We start from the raw sequence: 26166 nt of genomic DNA, 5'->3' as shown, positions 1-26166 counted from the left end.
ATTAATAATATGCCTTAAGTACAGATATGACCATGATGTGCTGACTGTGACATGATCATGCCGACTAGGATTAGGAAACTTCACTGACTCCCTATGGCCTCTATAATATTTCACTTTCTGTGTCCAATGTTTTCCTGGTTCTGCTCCTTTCACTCTGCATCAATTCCTGGAGGTCCTTCCAGTTCACATGGAATTCCTCCACTTAATTATTCCTTTGAGCACAATAGTATTATGTCAGAATTTTGTTCAGCCACTCCCCAATTGAAGGGCATCCCCTCATTTTCCATTTTTTGCCACCAAAAGAGCGCAGCTATAAATATTTTTGTACAAATATTTTTCCTTATTATCTCTTTGGGGTACAAACCCAGCAATGATATTGCTGGATCAAAGTGTATGGAGTCTTTTAAAGCCCTTTGGACATAGTTCCAAATTGCCTTCCAAAATGGTTGCATTAGTGTCCTAATTTTGCCACAATTTTTCCAACATTTATTATTTTCCTCTACTGTCATATTGGCCAATCTGCTAGGTATGAGGTGGTACCTCAGTTATATTGATTCGCATTTCTCTAATAATGAGAGATTTAGAACACTTTTTCATGTGCTTATTGATAGTTCTGATTTCTTTATCTGAAAACTACCTCATGTCTCTTGATCAGTTGTCAATTGGGGAATGGATTGATTTTTTGTAAAATTGACTTAGCTCCTTATGAATTTGAGAAATTATAGACTTTTGTCAAAGGTTTTTGTTATAAAATATTTCCCCCATTTTGTTGCTTCCCTTCTCATTTTGTTTGCATTGGTTTTGTTTGTACAAAATCTTTTTAATTTAGTGTCATCAAAATTATTGATTTTACATTTTGTAATATTTTCTGTCTCTTGCTTGTTCTTAAATTCTTTCTTTTCCCATGGATCTGACAGGTATACTATTCTATGTTCACCTAGTTTACTTATAATTTCCCTCTTTATATTAAGTAATTTACCCATTCTGAATTTATCTTGGTATAGGCTATGAGATCTCTCCCATACTGTTTTCTAATTTCCTCAGCTGTTTTTGTCAAATAATAGGTTCTTGTCCCAAAAGCTGGGATCTTTGGGTTTATCACATACTATCTTGCTGAGATCATTTACCCCAAATCTGTTCCACTAATCCACCCTTCTATCTCTTAGCCAGTACCATATTGTTCTGATGACCACTGCAAGATCTGGTACTGCTAGGCCTCCATCCTTCACTTTTTTTTATTTGTTCTCTCAATATTCTTGATCTTTTGTTCTTCCAAAAGAACTTTGTTATATTTTTTCTAATTCTATAGAAAAGTTTCTTGGTAGTTTTATAGGTATGGCACTGAATAAGTAGATTAATTTGGGAAGGATTGTAATTTTTATTATATTAGTTCATCTTACCTATAAGTAATCAATGTTTTTCCAATTATTTAGATCTAGTTTTAATTGTGTGGAAAGCTGTGTTCATATAATTCCTGTGTTTGTCTTGGCAAATAGATTTCTAAATATTTTATATTTTATAGGGTTAATCCCTATGGCCTCTAGATAAAATATAAACCCATCTTCTTGGTAGGCCCCTTACACTATGACTCCAATCTATCTTTTCAGGTAAAAAATATTACTCCTCCTCAAGCACTATGTTCTTGACAAACTGGACTACTTTGTTATTTCTTGCACACAATATTCTATATCCTTCCTTCCTCCTGCTGCTGCTCCTCCTCCTCCTCCTCCTCCTCCTGCTGCTCCTCCTCCTCCTCCTCCTCCTCCTCCTCCTCCTCCTCCTCCCTCCTCCTCCTCCTCCTCCTCCTCCTCCTCCTTCTTCTTCTTTCTTCTTCTTCTTCTTCTTCTTCTTCTTCTTCTTCTTCTTCTTCATCTTCTTCTTCTTCGTCTTCTTCTTCTTCTTCTTCTTCTTCTTCTTCTTCTTCTCTCTCTCTCTCTCTCTCTCTCTCTCTCTCTCCTTCTTTTCTTTCACTGGAATGTACACTTGTCTATAACTCTTGGAAGCTTTTAGCTTCCTTCTAGGCTCAGCTCAAGAACTACCTCATTCAAGAGGTCTTTCTTGATTTCCTCAGTTGGTGGTGTTCTCCAAATCCTTCTGTATTTATTTTTGTATATATCTTCATTTATTTACATATAAACAGGCTTTTTCCTTAAATAGAACAGTAACTCCTTGAAGATGTGTCTAGCTCAATTGTCATATCTATTTTTCTAGCACAGCTTTTGGATGGCAAGTTATTTTTTTTTATAAGGGTGAGAGTTATCTGGTTATGATATACTTATTAGGTAGCAGGAGAAAGATGGTGAATGATGAGATTAAAGATGAGAAAGGAAATGTTCAAAATGACAGTTGCCAGCAGATAGAAGACAGGAAGGATTGGAACAAAGGCACAAAGAAAGGTTGATGTTAAAAGGACAGACTTGGAGGCACCATGAGATAGTGGGAAAAGCACTGGCTCTGAAGTCAGTGGACCTGGGTTCAAATTTCATTTGTGATGTCTGCTGCTTGTGTGACCATAGGCATATCACTTAGTCTTCATGTGCCTCAGTTTCCTTATCTATAAAGTTAAGAATTTAGACTCTATGGTCTTTGAGGTACTTTTCATATTAGGATCCCATGATAAAGGATACCTTCCTGTCCAATACCAGAGCAAAACTGAAGGGGATGATATACAAATGTTTTGAGGCAATGAACTAGAGAAGGAAGAACCCACAGGAGTAGAAGTCAATCCCTTCTTGGAGGTAAGATCAACTGATAGAGAGAGGGGAGGAGTGGCATAAAGAGTAGGGCTTTAGAGGAGCAGTTTTGGAATAGTGGCTGGGAGTGCTGGAGGGATATGATAGGGAAGCAATCAGGAAGAATAAAATGTAATGAGAGCCTAGCTGAAGTTGGATACAATAAATCTGTAGTAGATCTAGACAGGCTTCTTTCAGAGGTTCTCAGTAATTTATGAGGAATATCAGAGAAAGTAGGTGTCATAATATGCAATGGGATAAGAAAAGTTGCTGAATTAGTTCATAAATATGTATATGTTAGACAAGAGCTTCAGATGGATCATGAGTGGGTCCTAGAATTGAGATGAGTTGGATCATAATGGTTTTAATATTCCCAAAATTCTTACCACTAAAAAAGTGCATCTCTTATATTTCTCCATCCATCTGCATATATAAATAATTAAGTTTTATTTAAAAGATATTATGGACTTCATAAACACCAAGTAACATGAAAGCATCTTTATACAAAGAAAAAAAAATGACTATACATGATACCATGAATCTCCATTATGCACAGCTTTTGTTTTTGACAAACTGTGATATATTCTGTTTAGCTGTGTCACCTTCTGAACTTCTTTCTTGTACATTTAAAAAAAAGTGCTTCACTGACTTTGCTTTCTTTTTTCTTCTTTTTTGTATAATTATCATTATTTCCCTTCCAAAACACTGAGTCACTCTCCTCCCCACGGAAAATAAAATCTTTTAATTTTCATTGTTTTACATTTTTATGGTATCTATTTTTTCAAAGGGCAAATAATATCCCTTTGCCATGGATAAACACATAACAGGTGTGAAGAGAAAAATAGACTGAAATAGTTAAGATTGATATAAGAAAAACATAATAGCGAATTTAATAACCAAAAAGCATTTATTAATTGCCTACTACTTGCTAGACCCTGTGTATCAGAAATACAGAAGCACAAAGTAAAATGCCCAAATACAGGAAATATGATCCATGATACTTATCACTAGGATTCCTAAGTTTTAGATGGACAGGAAATACTCCTTTTTATGTATTAGCTTAGTTGTAAAAAAAATATAAAAATGAATAAACTAAAATATATTGAAATTATATACACAGAATATATCGGTAGGACAAGATACTTTTCCAGGGAAAACTGGAATCTTATAATGAGTAAAATCAACATCCCCTCTTTCCCCCCAAAACCCAAGTCTGTGACATCAAAAGCTTATTCACATTATATTATATTTGCTTAGTTTCGGGGTTGCTGATATGATAAATTTTGGTGCTACCAATAATTTCCTGATATGGCCAAAAGAATGCTTGACTAATCGTATGCCAATTAGCTTTAAATGGCTCTGTGTGTATGTAATACAGTAGAAAAGATAATGGTGTGCATGTTGGAAGACCAGTATTTAAACTAAAACCTTCCTACATTGCTTTGTAAATGGATGAAGCAAGAGAAATGTAAAGATGATTAGATATGTTGTTGAAAATGATGCTAGAGAAGCCATTGCTTTGGGAACCTATTGATGGCAATGCAACAAAAAAGATATTTCCATATACTTGGAAGATTTTAAATGAAAATAATATATTGCAGGAAGTATGTATTTGAAAGATTTGGCACTGGCAAAGCTCAAATGATATCAGGTTAAAATTCAGCTCTAAGAGTACTTTTATGTTATCTGGAAATAATGCATTTGTTACTGACTATCACTTTTGTTTGACAAATCCATGAGAAAGTGTGTATAGAGTTCTGTAAGTAGTTACAGAACTAACCAACCACAGGATCCATCAGTTCTCTTCTTGGAACCAGTCTAGGTTCTAATTGCTGAGTTTTCACTTTATCTTGCCAGGACCACTGACCTATCACCACCACTTTGGAGCGCCCTTTTACTTCTTGTCTTCCCCATTGGAATGTAAGCTCCTCCAATGCAAGAACTATCTTCTTTGCTTATATTTGTGTCCTCAGCACTTAGTATAGTACCTGAACACTTAATAAAAGCTTTATTATCATAAGAAATTCCATTAAAAGGAAGGCTATTTGCAAAATTGTGTGATATCATGGGGAAAGTTCTATGAAATTACTGGCTTTTTATGCAAAGATACTTCAAAGGATGTTTGAGGGACTAAATAAATGCCATTTTTTCTTAGTGATTATAAATGTGAAGTAAATTCATCTTGTAACAAAAATTTCCTAATAAAATATATATTTGGAAATTTTTTAAAACTGCGCACTCTAAATCAATACAAAGTTTTCAAATTCATACTCTGATATAGAAAGAAAGGTCATTTATGAAAAAAGTTAGAGCTATGGATAACAAATTAACAAAATAATATTTCTGATATAGTTCTTCTTTGGAAAAAATTTTTATTTTGCAAATGAAAAAGAAGAAAATCAAAGCTTGCTTATTAATCACTTGACCAGTAATTGTGGCACAGTGGTAGGTCTCTGTTTTTTCCTTTTAATGAACACCAGTGTCCCAGGGCAGGACATATGTTAATTAGATGCCCAAATGAACTCACATTTAATGTTAGCATCCATAAATTCCCACAGTGCTCAAGTCTCAAGCCTGAGATAAATAGATTTGATCTGCAGGGAGCAGGGGCCCTGGGACTAGATTGATTGCCCAATCATGGATGCATGGAAAATCAGGGCATTGGCTTTAGCAGACATCCTGACACTTAATATTTCCAAGGAAGGAGAGAATCAGCAGAGCTTCCTATGGCAGAGTGGTCTATAGCTCCAGTGAGACAGTTTAAGGAATGGAATTAGATCGGCATCAAATATCAAGGGATATAGAAATGATAGGAGGTCAGCCAGAAAATCCTGAGAATCATTAAAAGTGCAAGTGAACAAGTGGTACTGAATGTGAAGATCTCAGGGACATGTAGGGAACTGATTTCATAAATAATAGGCCCTTAAAAAAAAACACCTTGTTTTCCATCTTAGAATCAATTAGCTATGTATTGGTTCCAATGCATAAGAGAAGCAAGGGCTAGGCAATGAGGGTTAAGGGACTTGCCCAGGTTGCACAGCTGGGACATGCATGAGGCTAAATTTGAACCCAGAACCTCTGATCTCTAGGCTTGGCTCTCAATCAAGTGAGCCTTTTAGCTGACCTGAAAAGCTAACATAATGCTTAATTAGTGTTTTATGAATTTCAAGATTATATACATCAAAATGGAAGCAAGATAGAGAGAATTTGGGTGAAGTTAAAAGGGAAGAGAAAGAAATGATATTGTTGTGGGAATATATAACAGATGTCTTGGCCTGATGGAAGATAACAGATAATGTTTTTCTGAGCTAAATCATAGAAATTGACAAGAGTAAGATAGAAGAGGGATCACTAGCTATGGGGATGGCTATTAGAAACTGACTTCTGCTAAAAGCAGAACATATTATACATTCTCAGTTTGCTGTCCAGAAAATTTCATGCCAAAAATTAGAGAAAGCAAATATAGTGTCGATTACCCTAGACTTAATTCTGATCAATAAGGAAGCTGGTAATATGGAAATGATAGGGACAATATCATTTTAGTTATAAATAGTGGAGGAAAAAAGCAACGGGGCATAGACAGACATGTAGCCTAGCCTTGGATAACAGATTAAAAACAAACTCTCGAGACAAGATAGGTTCGATTACATGCTATTCTAAAAGGGCATGATTATAGAGCAGGGGTTCTTAACCTTTTTGTGTGTGTCACAGGCCCCACTTTGGTGGTCTGGTGAAGTCTATGGATCCCTTATCAAAATGTTTTTAAGTGTAGCTGTGTGACCCTGATCAAATCACTTAACTCGATTGCCTAGCCCTTTTCACTCTTTTGCCTTAGAATCAACACCTTGTATTGACTCTAATACAGAAAGTAAGGGTTTAAAAAAAAAGTTTTTAAATACATAAAAATTTAAAAAAGATCTCAAACAACTATATTGAAATATAATCATCAAAATATTTTTAAAAACCCAAAGAACTCATGTTAAGGACTCCTATAGAGGGGTAAGAAGCATAAAAACAAAAATTTGAATATAAGTTGTCTGTAATTCCAAAGAAAAGATGTCAAAGAAGCCAGTGCATCCTAGACAGAGAATCTGCTCTGAATTTAAAAGGGAATATTCAAAAGCTGGAAGGAAGGCCACATTATGTAGGGAAGCTACTTAAAGTAGTAGACCAGAATAAGTCCTAAATGATTTAAGATTACAAAAATGACAAGAATGACAAAAAGAGAATAGTTTTTTAAACAGTGTCAGTAAAGAGACAATAAACACAGAGTGAGGACTTTTGGCTTTGATGGTATCATGTTAAAAGATGATAGAGAGAAATCAAAATAATACAACACCTGATTTGCTTCCATCTTATGCATTTAAAGGAAATGACCTCCAAACTAGAAGAGACAGAAAAAGTATTAAGAGGGAATTGAAGCCTAAGACAATTGGCAATATAGTAAAAAAGCATCTAGCTAGTTTTAACTAGTTCAAATCCAGGCCCAAATGAATTACATCCCACCATACTGAAACATATTTTAAATAATGATCTCTTCGTATAAATCAGGTTGTTAGATGGTAGAGTGGGTTCACAAAGGAGGTGTAGAAACTCCTCCTCTGTAGGCATTTAAAAGTAATTTAGATTTCTATTTAAGGATGAGGTGGCAGGGAAAGAGATAGGTTAGATATGGAGACAAAGATGGTATGTCTATGGCCATCACGCTTTAAGAATGCCTGATGTTGTCTACAAAGTTGAGGATCCCTTTCTAGCCTATGATTAAATTATAATTCATGGACATTCTTAAAAAATAAAACATTTTAAAAGTAAAAAGTATCATAAAAACAGACTATAAATCCCCTGGATACCACATTGGTCACACTTTTCTTCCAATGATGATTGTTTACAATTTTATATATGACAATAACCTTTGAGTTATTTAGTATGGGAACTCTCATCAGCTATGCAGATTGCTATCCTTATATAATCAACAGTCTTAGAGAATTGCCTACCTGAGGTTCTTAGAGCTTAAACAAATTGATAGTGGTCAATGCTGACATCAGAGGCAAGATGTATTGTACTAGTCTTCCTGATTTCATACTATCCACTATGCTACATGGTCTCTCATAATTTTATTTACTATGCTTAAAAGAAAACTAGATCAGAAATATAATAACCAATTGGGTTTGTATTATCTAGATAATAGCAATTACTCAGATCTACAAGACTTGCTATATGTTATCCCATAATTTTATTAGCCTAATATTTATCTTATTTGGCTTCATTTAAAGGATAGCTAATTTCATAATGCTATTTCCTAGTTTTGCTTATCTTATATCAGCAATGAAGAACTGAAAATTTTAATTTTGCTATTTCTTTTTATTTTGACATTCTATTACCTTCCATCATTGTTACATTCACAGCTAAATACTTCTGAGACATAATGAACATGGCTTTGTTTACTGTGAACTAACAATAAAGATATGTCAAAACAAGACTTTATTTTGGCGCCTCTGACCTACCAATCAGTGTCAAATATAGTTCATAATTGTTGCTAATCACACTTGTCCAAAAGGTAATTATTTGAATGGACACTAGATCTCAGTCTCATATTAGTATAGCACTGATGGAAATGCAAATTGTTTACTCTGGGAAACCCTGAAAATCTAACTAGCAAATCATTTTCAGGTGGCCTTAATACCAATTTCTTTGTTTTTTCGTTTAATCTACACACTAACTCATTCTCTCTCTCTCTCTCTCTCTCTCTCTCTCTCTCTCTCTCTCTCTCTCTCTCTCTCTCTCTCTCTCTCTCCTCCCTCTCTCTCTCTCTCTCACACACACACACATACACACACACACACATTATAATTATGATCACTTTGTAGCCCTTCACCTTAACCTATAATTGATACTTGTTTAACAGCAGATATCAGAAACAACCTATGAGCCTGACAAAAGACATTTTGTCACTTTGTTTCCGGCAGTTAGGATGAACAAAAAATAACCCTTAAGATTATAACATTTTCAGGAGAACATATCAGGTTGTGTCATACTCCTGCATATTTTCTTAAATGTTGTATTTTTGTTCCACACAGCACTAGTCAACTCTATAAACACAAATTTCACCATTAACCATCAACAAATTTATTGAACATCATGGTACAGATGGAAACAAAGTAAATCTCTTAGAACTAATTATTCCTTTTATACTGCAAACAAGAAGATAGCCAGTTTGAATTTACCCCTTTAACATAGCAAAATTGTTGTATTTAATTTTTTTTAAAGAAAATTTTCCTTATTCAAAGTTGTTTTTAAAAATTCTGGACCCTAAGGGGGTCCAGATTTTATTATCTGAAAAATTCATCACTCTAAACACTTCATTTCTTAATGATTTTAAATAAATGAGGTATATAGTTACACTTGTATGAAAATTGATTGCTGAAAAATATGAATTTTTAAAAATGTAAATTAAAATACTTTCCTTAATTCACTATCACCAAGTAGTTCAATGAAAGCACAGAGAAAGCAGACTTACCTGACGCACGTCTAGTAAACCGGTTCAAAACAGGGGCTATGAGAAAAAAAAAAAGAATGATTGTGATTAGATAATTTATATCAAACATGTAAATGCACGAATCAAATATTAAAGTAAAACTATGTTCTTTAAATCTGTTGACAAAGGAAACTAAATTTTCCATTATTTGCTCATTTGTGTTTTATTATATATCAAAACCATATACCCCGATTATTATTGCAGTAAGTTCAGTGATTAAAAGATAGGGGCAGCGGGGTAGCTCACTGGATTAAGAGCCAGATCTAGAGATGGAGGTCCTGAATTCAAATCTGGCTGTAGACAATTCCTGCCTGTGTGACCTTAGGCAAGTCATTTTACCTTAGTTGCTTAGCCCTTACTGCTCTTCTGCCTTGGACCTGATACTTAGTATCAAGCCAGAATGTAAGGATTCTTAAAAATTATCAAAAGATATATATATATATTTAATGGAAATATGTTTTGTGTGATAATACATGTATAACCCAGATTGAATTGCTTTCCATCTCTGGGAGGGGGGGAGGGAAAGAGGAAGGGAGACAATTTGGATCATATAACTTCAGAAAACTCATGTGGAAATTGGTTATTACATGTAATTGGTAAAAAATATTTTTAATGTTTTAAAAAAGAGACATTCATCAGTGTTTGTTTGTGACCTCCCTCCTCTTTGTGGGAGGAGAATATTCCAGGCATATGGAATAAAGTAAGCAAAGTAGTAGAATTGTTTAGGAATTGGCAAGTTGACCACTTTAGTATATAAGTTTAGATTGGAAATATAGGTAGAAGCCAGGTTATGTAAAATTCTAAATGCCAAGGTAAGGAGTCCAGGCTTTATTTGGTAAGCAGTGGGATGTTGGAGGAGAAAAGTGCCTTGATTAGAATGGGTGCACTAAGGAACTTAATGTAAAATGGAAGGGAAGGGCCAGACAAAGGTGAGGAATCTAGGTGATGCAATGTTAATTAGCATGGTTTAAGAGAGAAAGGAAAGGGCTGTGGGAATGGAGAGATGGCATTGTGTAAGATTTGTAGTTAGATCAGCCATATGTGGACTGATTCTTAACCTCTCTGGTTTTCAGTTTCCTCATCTGTAAAAAGATGGAGGGAGAGAATGGTGGGTTGCAGCTCTAAATCTTGTTGATGATGTTGTCATTTTTCAGTTGTGTCCCACTCTTCATGAACCCTTTTGGGGTCATATTGTCAAAGATACTGCAGTGATTTGTCGCTACCTTCTCCATCTCATTTTACAGATGAGGAAACTGAAGCAAACAGGAATAAATGTTTTACTCAAGGTCACACAACAAAGCTAGTGTCCGAGATTAGATTTGAACTCAAAAAAATGAGTCTTTCTGACTCGAGACTCAGTGCTCAATCTCCTGTGCCACCCAGCTGCCTAGCTCTAAATTTATGATCTCTTTAATTCTTATTCATTCTTTAATGTATAATTCAAAACTCACCTCCTATATGAAAACTTTCCATGATTCCTATGATAATCTTCCCTGAGTACCTCATAGAGCACTTTGTTTTGCAACTATTAATTACCTCCTCATATAGTATTTACTTTATAGTATCCTATGAATATGTCTTATTTGTGCACAGATCTATCAAGGCCAGGAAGGGAGGGACCATGTCTTTGTCTAAATTTTATATATCCCCAGAATCTAGAAGAACATTTTGCCTTCAGGAGATATTTAATAAATATTTATTGAATAATGATCATTTCACTCAGTGGAAAGAAAATGTACTATGTATTTATTAAGTGTGTAGCATTCTACTAACAGTTGTGGGTGAATGGGAAAGGGAAAATTAAAGACGGAGAATGCATAATCTTCAACTTAAAGAGGTGGAAAACCTTCAAGCACATTAAATCTCTCAAAAGCACTTACAAAACACTATGAAACAAATACAAACATAAGTATAAAACACTATATCAACAAAAACAAAAATATCCTCAAATGGAGAAGCCATTTCAAGTGGAAAAATGTAGGATTGTGTCATCAGAGGATCTTGCTACAAAGGCCAGCTCTGCTATTTATTGATTGTGCAACTTGAGGCAAATCAAGGAAGTGGCCTAGATAATCTTCAGGGGCCCTCTTCAAACTCAGTCCAAGATATTATTTACTTGCACAGAGAAATGGTGAGATTCAAAATAACCCCAGATTTCAAACCCCAGGCAGACAGAAATGAACAATAAGCTAGGTCCAGAATTGAACAGGAGCTGTGTTAGCTCTTTTAGGGGGCTGAAATTCTTTTAATGACCTCAAGCTTCCAGTGAAACAAAGGTCCGTATTTTTAAAATCAATATTTTGCCTGTGATATTGTAGGACTGTGAGTGATCAGAACACTACAAACTTGAAAGAGGTGAAGTTAAGGATTTCCCTTAGAGCAACAGAGAGACACTGGGTAAGTGAGAGCATTCTGTGACACATTATAAACATCTAATAATGGAGAATAAACTGTATAAAAGATGTGATTAAAGAAAAATACATCAGAAGTAATGACCTGGTCACAGGGCAGGAGTAAGGAATAACAAATGGATAGCCTCACATATTTCACTGTCATCATGGAAATGCCAAAATAATATAAGGAAGACCCCCAGCAGATGGGGTGGGCCCTTTGCAAACTTTTGGAATGACATAGATGAGTGGCACACAGGATCAGCAGGCATAGATGGGTTGATGTCTGTTTCACAGGAGGGGACAGTAACACAGATGGAGCCAAAAATATATTGGAAAACTGGAATATAATTTGCATTGATATATCTGTGTGCATTTTGCATGTTGCATTCTCCCTCCCTACCCTATTTCCAGTAAAATGTAAGTTCATAAAAAAGAAAAAAAATTGAGGAAGCTGAAAATATTGTTCAGAATTGAGAACTGAAAGAGTTGTTAAAGCCTTGTGGACCCTTAAGGAGTCACATCACTATTTATGATGAATATTTTCTTCCATTCTCAAGTGAGAAAGCTCAAGATACTGAGTCTCAACACTCAAACATCACAAAGCTATTTGACATTATCTTAATATGCAGGAAATTATATTCATGTGGGAGTCACGTAAGTTCAGTCAAACCATTGACTAGTTAAAGCAAAATCAATGTTAACATCAAATGAGAAGAAAGGATAAAAGCAGGAAGATAACACTGAAGGCAAGAGTCTTAATTTGACACATCCAAACAATTCTGGAAAATGATAAATGGAAAAAAGTAAAGATGTTAACCTTGACTTTCAACATCCCCCCTCCTGCAAATTTAACTGCCAAGCCCCCAAACTATCTTAGGCAGAAAACACTTAATGTTGCCAAGAAGAAAGATGTAACCACCAAAGGAACTCTGGTTTAAAACATAAACTTATTTGTAAAACACTGAGAGATGTACATCAGAAGACTGCCAAATCATATCAATATCACATCATAAAATAGGAAGTGCGAGATCCAACTGAATCACATCATCTGAAGACAATTTATAGTTTAAGTTGGCAGAAAGATAACAGAAAAATTGAACAAATTTGGCTAAATTTCTGAACTATTTTTTTTTATCAGTGATAATGGGGTGACCACTTTTGAAGCCCAACACCTCAGTTTCTAATATAATAAATGAGGAAAGTGAAATAGCGTTAACTTAACTATGGGCTAATGGTGCCAGACATTAAGGAATAAATCAACAAATAAGCATATCACGTGTGTATTTCATACACTCTGAAGAAAAATGAAGATAGTAAAGAATTGTTCCCTAGATAGATTTTAATCTTTAGTCTTATTACAGTGACCCGACCCCAAGCTTTTTGCTTATGCCTTTCATTCATTCGTCATTTGCATTTGTTGGGTAATCAGAAGCTTCTTGCTGAGGGGCATGACAACTGCAACAATTTCTGATTGGTTGGTTCCTTGGTCTCAGTGACTGTTGAGTAGTGTCAAAAGTGACTGACGACTGATTTGGGAGTCAAGTATTGTGTGGGCTCTAAGAGGAGCTGAGTAGAAACAGCTCAATTTCTTTCGGGGCACTTTAGCACTTTCTTTACTTTGGGCTTCCAGAGTGGGTGGAAGATGGGATTTGTCTTTCCTAAATTGGAGACGAGCAACTATAGTACATGACAGTTAGAATATATGCTTGTTGATGTAAGGCTGAGTCCTTCCTTTCTTACCTTTTCTGGCAGCTAGGTGGCACAGTGGATAGGGCACTGGACTTGGAGTCAAGAAGACCTAAGTTCAACTCCTGACATCCTTCCTAGCTATATGATCATGGGCAAGTTATTTAACCCTTCAGCTTTACTTTCCTCATCTGCAAAATGGGAGTAATAATTTCTAATCCACAGGGTTACTGTGAGTATTAAATGAGAAAACATTTATAAAGCACTGAGCACAGTGCCTGGAGCATCCTAGGTACTTAGGAAATGTTTGTTCTCTTCCTCTTCTGCTTGTGTGATTTGTCCTCTTAGTATAGTCAGCGAACAGGAATTTTGAGAAATGGATATTTCCAGCCTTAAGGTTACCCTGTGAATTCAGGAATTTTAAGATTTCTGAAGCCAAGTGCCGGCTACCCAGGAGGAAGAGAGACCGAGAACAACATGAACCGTGGAGAAATTGACTACTGACAGGATTGTTCTGAAATCTGAAGCACTAAAGAACCATAGCTGGCCAGTCAGATACATATCCAAGATGACTATGAAATATCTATCCTGGCACTTTTAGTAATTCCGAAGAATTGTCTTTACTTGGCAGGAGGGTTATGTTGTATGCTTTCTATATGTGTTAACAAATAACTGTCATTTCTGATTCCCATATTTCAACTGAATGCCTTTTCTTTTTTTTTAACTCTTAACTTCTGCCTTAGAATTAAAACTATGTATTGACTCCAAGGGAGCAGCAGAGTGTTAAAGGGTAGGCAACTGGGATCAAGTGACTTGCCCAGGGTCACATAGCTAGGAAATGCCCGAGTCCATATCTGAATGAATGTCTTTTCTAGAAGGAGCCCTGTTACCAACATTGGGGGGGTATTCTAAATATAGACCATATCTAAGCTTTGTTTTTAGAGATTTTCTTGGAGTTTAAGGGAAGAAGGAGAGGGTAGTATATGAGAGAAAAAGAAATGATAAATTTTGGTCTGTAATAGTTCAAAAATCCTCATGAGAGTGTAAAATGCCATCTTTTTTTTCGAGTAGCTCAAAATACTTGGTAAATAATTGTTATATTCCACTAGTGCTTAAATAGCACTTTATTTTAGAGGTGAAAATAAGAAAGTTATAAGGTTTTTGGCTAAAATCACAATAAAAGTCTGAAAGTGAATTCACTTCCTGATCCTAGGGGTCTATATTGTATCTAACCTGGCATTTAGGGTATTCTACAATCCAATTTGGCTTCACAATACTTTCCTAGGCTTTTTAGTTGTTGTTTTTTTCAGTCATGTATGACCCTTCATTACCCAATTTAGGTCTTTTGTGGCAAAGATACTAGAGTGGTCATTTCCTTCTCTAGCACCCTTGACAGATGACAGATCAGGGAAGTGAATTCACTTTCAGACTTTTATTGTGACTTTATAACTTTCTTATTTTCACCTCTAAAATAAAGTGCTATTTAAGCACTTGTAGAATATAACAATTATTTACCAAGTATTTTGAGCTACTCAGAAAAAAGATAGCATTTTACACTCTCATGAGGATTTTTGGATGGTTACAGACCAGGGACTGAGGCAAACAATGGTAAGTGACTTGTCCAAGATCACACAGCTAGTGTCTGAGACTAGATTTAAACCCAGGAGAGTCTTCCTGACTTCATGGTTGCCACCTAGATGTCCATATTCATATTAACGTTCTTCACATATTCATACAGAATATAACCTCCCCAAGGGCAAGGACTATTTTCATTTTGGCTTTATATTACCAGTCCATAGCAAAGTATTAAAGTGATTTTGGGAATTTTACCATTACTCAGTTAGCTTGAATAATAGGAAAGATTTTTATGTATTTTACTTTTCAAATCTTTAAGAATCAATATGAGATCAAAATATATTGGAAAACATGATTCAGAGTCAAGAAATCAAAGAGGTCAAGTCTTATCTAACCAATTGCCATCTACAGAGAAGGAAAGCCAGTCTAGAAGAAGTAACAAGTCACCCTAAGGAAAAGGAAGGAGGCAGCCCGGCATCTCACTCCACTGCCATCACTTCAACTACTACATCCCTAAATACCCTAATGGATATAGTTTAAGACTCTGAACCTGAGTCCTGGGAATAACAGTGTTCCCTGTTTTCATTGTTTATCACATTAAAATTCTCAGTTATCTCTCTCCCCTTTCCCTCCCCATTCTAGAGAAGGCATCATTTGACAAAAAAATACATGTGTTTATAAAACTATGCCTTGCTTGTTTTTAATCAGTATTTTTTCCTGGAGGTGGAAATGTACAAGTCATTCTTCAAACAATATTTTTGTTGTATATAATGTTCTCTTGGTTCTGCTTATTTCACTCTTCACAATTTCACATAGGTCTTTCCATGTTGTTTTTTTTTAATTAACCTGTTCATCATTTTTCCTTTTTTCCTGTTACACAAAGAAGTACTTTAAAAAATTGTTTTTGACAGTTTAAAATTCAGATTTTTCTCCTTACCAATGAATGGCGATATATATATATACACACACACACACTTTCTTTTCTTTTTTTTTTTACTTTTAAACATTATTTTATTTGGTAATTTTCAAACAGTATTCATTGGAAACAAAGATCATTTTCTTTTCCTCCCCCCCTCCTCCTGCCTCCCCTCTCATAGTCGACGAGATTCCACTGGGTATCACATGTGTCCTTGATCTGAACCCATTTCCATGTTGTTGGTATTTGCATTTGGGTGTTCATTTAGAGTCTCTCCTCAATCATATCCCCTCAACCCCTGTAGTCAAGCAGTTGCTTTTCCTCGGTGTTTTTACTCTCACAGTTTGTCCTCTGCTTGTGGATAGTGTTTTTTCTCCTAGATCCCTGCAGATTGTTCAGGGACATTGCAATGACAATAATGGAGAAGTCCATTACATTCGGTTGTACCACAGTGTATCAGTCTCTGTGTACAATGTTTTCCTGGTTCTGCTCCTTTCACTCTGCATCACTTCCTGGAGGTTGTTCCAGACTCCATGGAATTCCTCCACTTTATTATTTATTTGGGCACAATAGTATTCCATCACCAACATATACCACAATTTGTTCAGCTATTCCCCAATTGAAAGGTATCCCCTCATTTTCCAATTTTTGGCCACCACAAAGAGCGCAGCTATGAATATTCTTGTATAAGTCTTTTTCCTTATTATCTCTTTGGGGTACAAACCCAGCAGTACTATGGATGGATCAAAGGGCAGACAGTCCTTTATTGCCCTTTGGGCATAGTTCCAAATTGCCCTCCAGAATGGCTGGATCAATTCACAACTCCACCAGCAATGAATTAATATCCCTACTTTGCCACAGCCCCTCCAGCATTCATTACTTTCCTTTGCTATTATGTTAGCCAATCTGCTAGGTATGAGGTGATACCTCAGAGTTGTTTTGACTTGCATCTCTCTGATTATGAGATTTAGAACACTTTTTCATGTGCTTATTAACAGTTTTGATTTCTTTGGCTGAGAACTACCTGTTCATGGCCCTTGCCCATTGATCAATTGGAGAATGGCTTGATTTTTTGTACAATTGTTTTAGCTCTTTGTAAATTTGAGTAATTAAACCTTTGTCAGAGGTTTTTGTTATGAAGATTGTTTCCCAATTTGTTGCCTCTCTTCTAATTTTAGTTACATTGGTTTTGTTTGTACAAAAACTTTTTAATTTGATGTAGTAAAAATTATTTATTTTACATTTTGTGACTCTTTCTAAGTCTTGCTTGGTTTTAAAATCTTTCCCTTCCCAAAGGTCTGACATGAATACTATTCTGTGTTCACCTAATTTACTTATAGTTTCCTTCTTTATGTTCAAGTCATTCACCCATTCTGAGTTTATCTTGGTGTAGGGTGTGAGGTGTTGATCCAAACCTAATCTCTCCCACATTGTCTTCCAATTTTCCCAGCAGTTTTTATCAAATAGTGGATTTTTGTCCTAAAAGCTGGGGTCTTTGGGTTTGTCATAGACTGTCTTGCTGAGGTCATTCATGCTAAGTCTATTCCACTGATCCTCCTTTCAGTCAGTACCAAATTGTTTTGAGGACCACTGCTTTATAGTATAGTTTGAGATTTGGGACTGCAAGTCCTCCTTCCTTTGCATTTTGTTTCATGATTTCCCTGGATATCCTTGATCTTTTGTTCTTCCAAATGAACTTAGTTATCGTTTTTTTTTTCCCTAATTCAGTAAAGAAGTTTTTTGGTAGTTCAATGAGTATGGCACTAAATAAGTATATTAATTTGGATTAGGATTGTCATTTTTATTATGTTAGCTTGTCCCACCCATGAGCAATCAATGTTTTTCCAATTGTTTAGATCTAGTTGGGAGAGTGTTTTGTAGTTGTGTTCATATAGTTTCTGTGTTTGTCTCGGCAGATAGATTCCCAAGTATTTTATATTGTCTAGAGTGATTTTAAATGGTATTTTTCTTTCTAATTCTTGCTGCTGAAATGGGTCAGAGATATATAGAAATACTGATGACTTATGGGGGTTTATTTTGTATCCTGCAACTTTGCTAAAGTTGTTGATTATTTCGACTAGCTTTTTGGTTGATTCTCTAGGATTCTTTAAGTAAACCATCATATCATCCACAAAGAGTGATAGCTTGGTCTCCTCATTGCCAATTTTAATACCTTCAATTTCTTTTTCTTCTCTAATTACTACTGCTAGTATTTCTAGTACAATATTAAATAATAGAGGTGATAATGGGCATCCTTGTTTTACTCCTGATCTTATTGGGAAGGCTTCTAGTTTATCCCCATTGCAGATGATGTTTGCTGATGGTTTTAGATATATACTGTTTATTATTTTTAGGAAAGGCCCTTATATTTCTATACTTTCTAGTGTTTTCAACAGGAATGGGTGTTGTATTTTATCAAAGGCTTTTTCTGCACCTATTAAGATAATCATGTGATTTTTGTCAGTTTGCTTGTTAATATGGTCAATTATGTGAATGGTTTTCTTAATATTGAACCATCCTTGCATTCTTGGTATGAATCCTGCCTGGTCATAGTGGATAACCCTTGTGATGACTTGCTGGAGTCTTTTTGCTGGTATCCTATTTAAGATGTTTGCATCTATATTCATTAGGGAGATTGGTCTATAGTTTTCTTTCTCTGTTTTTGACCTGCCTGGTTTTGGAATCAGTACCATCTTTGTGTCGTAAAAAGAATTTGGTAGAACCCCTTCTTGGCTTATTCTGTCAAATAGTTTGTATAATATTGGGATTAGTTGTTCTTTGAATGTTTGATAGAATTCATTTGTGAATCCATCTGGACCTGGGGATTTTTTCTTAGGGAGTTCTTTGATGGCTTGTTCAATTTCTTTTTCTGATATGGGGTAGTTTAGGTAATTTATTTCTTCTTCTTTTAGTTGAGGCAATTTATATTTTTGTAAGTATTCACCCATATCACCTAGATTGCCATATTTATTGCCATATAATTGGGCATAGTAGTTTTTAATGATTGCCTTAATTTCCCCTTCATTAGAGGTGAGGTCTCCCTTTTCATCTTGGATTCTGTCAATTTGGTTTTTTTCTTTCCTTTTTTAAATTAGACTGACTAGTACTTTGTCGATTTTATTTGTTTTTTCAAAGTACCAGCTTCTAGTCTTATTTATTAAATCAATAGTTCTTTGACTTTCAATTTTATTAATTTCTCCTTTGATTTTTAGGATCTCTAATTTAGTCTTCATCTGAGGGATTTTAATTTGTTCACTTTCTAGTTTTTTAATTTGCATGCCCAATTCACTGACCTCTACCCTTCTTAATTTATTTATATATGAACTCAAGAATATAAATTTCCCCCTGAGTACTGCTTTGGCTGCATCCCATAGGTTTTGAAAGGATGTCTCACCATTGTCATTTTCTTCATTGAAGTTATTAATTGTTTCTACGATTTGTTCTTTAACTAGCTGGTTTTGGAGAATCATATTGTTTAATTTCCAATTAATTTTTGATTTATCTATCCATGTACCCTTACTAATTATTATTTTTATTGCATTGTGGTCTGAGAAGGTTGCATTTATAATTTCTGCCCTTTTGCACTTGTTTGCAATAATTGTGTGCCCTAGTACATGGTCAATTTTTGTGAATGTACTATGTGCTGCTGAAAAGAAGGTGTATTCCTTTTTGTCCTTATTTATTTTTCTCCATATGTCTACTAACTCTAATTTTTCTAAGATTTCACTTGCTTCTCTCACCTCTTTCTTATTTATTTTTTGATTTGATTTATCTAGTTCGGATAGGGGAAGGTTCAGATCTCCCACTAGTATAGTTTTTCTATCTATTTCATCCTTGAGCTCCTCTAGTTTCTCCTTTAAAAATTTGGATGCTCTGCCATTTGGTGCATACATATTGAGTACAGATATTTCCTCGTCTATACTGCCTTTTATCAGGATGTAATCACCTTCCCTATCTCTTTTAACTAGATTTATTTTTACTTTGGCTTTGTCCGATATCATGATTGCTACTCCTGCCTTCTTTTTATCATTTGATGCCCAATAGATTTGGCTCCATCCTCTTACTTTCACCCTAAGCATATCTACCTTCCTCATGTGTGTTTCTTGCAGAAAGCATATGGTAGGGTTTTGGATTCTAATCCACTCCGCTATTTGCTTGCATTTTATGGGTGAGTTCATTCCATTCACATTCAGAGTTATGATTACTAGCTGTGTATTTCCCAGCATTTTGATTTCTACTCCTGGTCCTGCCTTTTCTTCTTTCACTATTTCCTTCTATACCAATGTTTGTTTATAGTCAGTCCCCCAGTCCCCCCTTATTTTACTTCCCTTTCTACCCCCCTCCCTTTTTATTCCCTCACTTATTTTCCCCTGTAGTCTTTTTAAAATCCCCCCCACCCTCTCCCTCCCTTGTACTGCTTCCCTCCCCACCAGTCCATTTTTTACCCTTCTACTCCCCTATAGGGCACAAATCTATTCTCTTCCCCAATGGATTGGATTGTTCTTCACTCTTTGGGTCAGTTCCAAAGTACGTAAGAGTTGAGTATTTCCTATCTCCAACCTCTTTACCCTTCCAGTGTATCGATGTACTTCTTTGTGACCATGAGCTTCTTTGTGACATATAAATTTACCCCCATTGGTTTCTTTTCCCATTTCTTTTAGTCATAACCTCTTTTTTTTTTAGCTCTTGTCATGTATATATATATATATATATATACATACACATGTATATGTATTTATGCATGCATATATCTATATACCTATTTATGTCTTGTCCTTTCATTCTATACAGTTTGTCACTATTCCCTCTGAGTGTAATTCTTCTAGCTGCTCAGGTGATAGCAACAGTTTTTAAGAGTTACCAATGACCTCTTTTTTATAGGGACACATATCATTTTAACTTATTGAGTCTCTTAAAAATTTTTTTGTGTGTGCTGTTTTGTTTTGTTTTTCTTTTTTCCCTCTTTTTAAATTATCTTTTGATGATTCTCTTGAGTTCTGTGCTTGGACATCAAATTTTCTATTCAGGTCTGGTCTTTTCTTTACGAATTTTTGGAATTCTTCTACTTTGTTGAATGACCATACTGTCCCCTGTAAGAATATAGTCAGTTTTGCTGGGTAGTTGATTCTTGGTTGTAGACCTAGTTCCCTTGCTTTCTGGAATACCATATTCCATGCCTTTCGGTCCTTCAGATCCTGTGTTATCCTCACTGTGCTTCCATGGTATCTGAATGACTTCCTCTAGGCAGCTTGTAATATCTTTTCTTTGGTCTGATAGTTCTTGAATTTGGCTATAACATTCCTGGGTGTTACCAGTTGGGGATTAAGTACAGAAGGTGATCTGTGAATTCTTTCAATCTCCACTTTTACCTCTTTTTTCTAGGATATTGGGGCAGTTCTCTTGAATAATTTCCTGTAGTATGATGTCCAGGATTTTTCTTTTGTTGTGGTCTTCTGGTAGACCAATGATCCTTAAATTGTCTCTCCTTGAATGATTTTCTAAATCCTCTGTTTTGTGAATGAGATGCTTCATATTTTCCTCAATTTTTTCATTCTTTTGGTTTTGTTTTATAGTGTTCTGCTGCCTTGTGAGGCCACTTAATTCTAGTTGTTGAATTCTGGTTCTTAAAGACCAGATTTCATCCCTGGCTTTTTAGTCATCCTTTTCCTTCTGGTCTGATTTTCTTTGGAGGTCATCTTACATCCTCTTGACCTTGTCTTTCATCTCCTTTTTTTCATCTGTCATTTTCTTCACCTCATCTTTCATCTCCTTTGCCTCATTTTCCAGCTGGTGATTTTGGGTTTCAAGACACTATTTTCTGTTTCCAGATGACTTATCTTAGTTTTTAAGTTCTTTTCCCAATTGTCTTCAGTCTTTCTTAATTATGTTTTGAATTGTATTTTGAGTTCTTCCAAAGCCTGTATCCAATTTGCTGGGATTTCTGATTTTTCCTTTGCTGATCCCTCCCCCTCTGTTTTGTTCACTCTTTGCTTGTTACCAGTATAGAAGCCATCTACTGTAATTTCTTCTTTTTCTGTTGTTTGCTCGTATTTACCCCTTCTTTGCTCCCCATATTTGTCTGTGCTCTTGCTCTTCTCATTTTTTTTGTTTTGGGGCTTTCTGTCTGTCTCCCCTCTTGGAGCTTTGTCAGATCTCTCAGTACAGTCTCTGGGGGAGGAATGTTGGCTTCCCTGTCCTCTGGAGGCTTTTGATTGGATTAAGTTCAGCTAGGTTGGGCTGTTTGTGCTCTGAGGCCAAAAACTCCTGGAAGGCTGGAGCCAAATGGAAGGTCTCTGCCGCCCAGGCTCTCTCCAGTTCTCTCCAGCTGCTTCCCCGCCACCTGCATTCCATGCTCTGAGTCTGGCATGGCCCTGTCCTCAAGGTACACCCTCTAGACCAGTGCCTAAGCCTGCCTAGAGATTCCTGTCCTTGAGGGAGGCCCTGTACTCTATGGGGGGAGGGGTCCTGGCTTCCCTGAACTCTGAGGACTCCTGATGGGATTAGGTTCAACTGGGTTGGTCTGGATGTGCCCCGAGGCTAAAACCTTTGGTTAGACTGGAGGCAAATGGAAGGACCCAGCCACTGGGGCTGCCAGCAATTCTATCTCTCTCTGGCTGCTTCCCTGTTGCCTGTGTTGGACGCTCTGAGCCTGGGACAGCCCTGCTCACAAGGTACCCCCTCCAAACCAACACCTTTGTCTGCCCAGAAGTTTCCGCTGCCACTGGGGGCTCAGCACTCTAGGTTGGGGGGAGGGGTCCTGGGACTTTCCTTCCGCCTTCCCCTTAGACTCGAGTGTTCTCAGATTCTGGCTTTTCAGGGGTGTACCTTTTGAATTGAGTCCAGAAGGAGGGTTCTCCGTCTCTGTCCTGTTGTTAAGTTTGATTTTCAGTCCCCTAGGAGCATTCAGTTTGTGATTGGTAAGGAAGGTTTTTCAGAGGTCTGAAGTTTTGCTGCTTCTAAGTCGCCATCTTGACCCACATCCATCGATATATATACTTTCATGCAATATATATTTCCATATTGCTCACGTCATGATAGAAGATATGTACCACACATAAAATAGAAATCTCGTGAGGGAAATATAGTGATGTTGGCATGCTTTGATCTGCACTCAGATTCCAACAACAACTTCTTTGACTGTGGATAACATTTTCATCATGAGTCATCTTGGAGACTTGCTTTATAAATAATGGTTTACTTACATACAACTGATCATTGTATAATATTTCTGTCACTGTATATATTCTCCTGGTTCTGCTCACTTCTCTTTGCATCAGTTCATATAAGTCTTTTCAGGTTTTTCTGATCTTATCCTGCTTATAGTTTCTAATGGCACAAAAATATTCCATTACAACCATATACCACAATTTGTTCATCCATTTCTCAAGTGATGGACAACTTCTCAGTTTCTAATTCTTTGCCACTACAAAAAGAGCTGGTAAAAATATCTTGGTATGAGTAGGTCCTTTTCCTTTATCTTTGATCTCTTTGGGATATAGATCTGGTATTGTTGGGTCAAAGGATATACATAGTTTTATGGCCCTTTTAATCTGATTCCATATTGCTTTCCAGAATGGTTGTATTAGTTAACAGTTCCAACAGTATAGTAGTGTCCCCCATTCCCTCCAAAACTTATCATTTTATTTTTGAGTCATGTTAGCCAATCTGTTAGGTATGAGGTGGTATCTCATGAGTTGTTTTAATTTGAATTTCTCTAATCAATAGTAATTTTTTTCTCTATGATTATGAGGAGTTTTAATTTTTTCCCTGATAACTGCCTGTTCATGTCCTTTGACCATTTTTCAGTTGGGGAATGCTTTGTATTCTTATATATTTGATTCAGTTCTTTATATATTTGAGAAATTAGGCTTTTGTCAGAGATACCTGCTATAAAATTTGTTTCCAAATTTGTTGTTTCCTTTCTAATCTTGCTTGTAATCGTTCTATTTGTACAAACCTCTTAAAATTTAATGTAATCAAAATTACCTATTTCCTTTTATTAATTTTCTCCATAGTTTGGTCATAAATTCTTCCCTTACCCATGAGGTTAAACTTTTCCATCTTCTCTTAATTTGTTTGTGGTATCACCCTTTATTTCTAGATTAAGTATACATTTTGACTGTATCCTGGTATATGTTGTGAGATGTTGGTCCATGCCTAGGTTCTGCCCAGCTGCTTTCCAGTTTTCCTTGTGGTTTTTATCAAATCGTGATTTCTTTTCCCCAAAGCTTGTATCTTTTATCCAGCCCTAAGTTGCTATGGACATTAACTGCCATGTATTGATTAATAATATATTCAATTGATCCACCATTCTATTTCTTGTCTAATACCAGATTGATGATTACTGCTTTATAGTATAGTTTGGTATCTGGTACATCCAGGTCTCCTTTCATTTTTTTTTTCATTAAAAGCCACAGGTTTCTCTGCCTCCTTACTTAGCCAGTCTTTCCCTGAGCCTGGTTCACTTACTTCATTTCTCCACCTAAATTTATACATTCAGTGACATCACTTTTCTGAGGCTCTCTGATTTGTTGGATGTGATCTCAGTCAGAGGGTCAGACCAGTCCAAAGACAGGCTTCCAGAAGCCCATCCCCTGCAGCCAACATCTTGGGAACATGAGTACTGACAAATATTTCTGCAGGGGCTATAGTCCCTGTCCACTCAGCAGTCATAGCTAATGAAGATCCAGAAAGGAAAGTTTTCATCACCAAAGTCCTTTGCACTGTCCAGCTGACACATCACAAATAGATTAATTGAAATGGCATTTAAAAAGGTTACATCATCATCTGTTTTACCAGAAGACTTTTCCTTCAAGTTTGCAGCTGACCCATTTATAAATATCATCCCATTCCCCACTCCCTCATTAGAATGTAATACTGAGAGCAGGGCCTATCTTGCTTTTGTATCTATACCCCCAGTGTTTATTTAGTTCACTGCTTTGCCCATAGTAAATCCTTAATAAATGCTTTTTTATTCATTCATTGATTCATTTACTCTAGGCTTCCCAGAAGCCTTTTCTCTATAGATTTTATTTCCTTCAAGAAGAGAGTCAAAGTATGCCAAAAGGACTCTAAAATTGTATATTCATTTGATCCAGCAGTACCACTATTAGATTTTTATACCAAGAAGTTCAAAGATAGGGGGAAAGGACCTACCTGAACAAAAATATTTATATAATTCTTTTTTGTGGTAGCAAAGACTTGGAAATTATGGAGATATCCAATTATATGGGAAATGGGTGAAAGAGTTTTGTTATATGATTGTGAAGGAATATTATTGTGCTACAAGAAATGACAAGCAGGATGATTTTTGAAAAATTTTAAAAGACATGAGCTGATTCAAAGTGAAGTGAGCAGAATTACAAGAACACTGTACATAGTGTCAGCAATATTTTCTAATGAACAACTATGAGTAACCTAGCTATTTTCAACAATTAAGTGATCTAAGATAATCCCAGAGACTTATGATGAATGCCCTTTGCTCTCAGAAAGAACTGATAGTCAGAATGCACATTGACTCTTCCTTTCTCTCCCTTCCTTCCTAAACCAGGGATTGTGGGTTCAAGTCCCATCTGGGGTGCCAAATTGTAATAGATAATATTGAGAGGGTATATTTGATGGATAAATGATAAGTAATGGATAAGGTAGTTATCTTCTTTTTCCTACCCTCCTCCCTCTATACTGTAGTAGAGGCATGGGAAGAGAGAGAGCTTGTAAATGAAGATGCAAGGCTGGAGACCTAGCTCTAGCTGTCAATCAATCAATCAAACTCTTCTATTTCAATACCTCCCTTTCTCCCTCTTCCAGCTTCTTCTTCCCCTCCCTTTTCTTCTTCAGACTCCTTCTAAGTCACTCAGGGTGAGCTATGAGGTTTCAGAGGAAATATTCTTTTCTTTTCTTTATCTCAAGTAGAAGTTTATTGGGGAAAACAGAAAAATATGGAGGATTGGAGGTAAGAAGGTTGGGGGTTTTCCTATTATCTACAGTGAATCTTAGGTTGGAGGATATTGAGAGAAATGGCAATTCAGTCACTACCATGAAACAGAGCAAGTCAGAGAGAGATATATGGACTATTGTCCTTCTTCTGCCTTCAAATCATCCAGGCTACCTCTAGCTTGATTATCCCAAGTCCTTATAAACTCAGCTTCTTCCTTCAAAGTCACCAACATCAGTCCAGAAACCCAGAAATCAGTCAGCAGTTGGCTCTTGCCTTCAACTGTTTCCCGGTAACATTCCAAATGGAACGTTCCTTTGATTGACAGCTGATCAACCTCCAGCCATTGCTTCTTGTCTTGCTGCGTGCCTTATAATTTTTCTCTTTTCTATCCT

The 26166-nt window shown here is 36.1% G+C and overlaps 1 protein-coding gene across 1 annotated transcript in view; it reads right to left on the bottom strand.

Annotated features, from left to right (window-relative positions):
• The window catches only part of PRKAR2B (protein kinase cAMP-dependent type II regulatory subunit beta), a 165617-nt gene that overhangs the window by 106358 nt on the left and 33093 nt on the right, over window positions 1–26166 (bottom strand). Inside the window, exon 2 of the mRNA XM_001362896.4 lies at window positions 9250–9285. Within this exon, the coding sequence (XP_001362933.1) occupies window positions 9250–9285 (36 nt within the window). The remainder of the gene's footprint in view (window positions 1–9249; window positions 9286–26166) is intronic.

This window comes from Monodelphis domestica, chromosome 5 (genome assembly GCF_027887165.1).
Source record: "Monodelphis domestica isolate mMonDom1 chromosome 5, mMonDom1.pri, whole genome shotgun sequence".
Lineage (NCBI taxonomy): Eukaryota > Metazoa > Chordata > Mammalia > Didelphimorphia > Didelphidae > Monodelphis > Monodelphis domestica.
The sequence above is the reverse complement of the archived record's forward strand: the minus strand, read 5'-3'. Positions and strand labels throughout refer to the sequence as shown.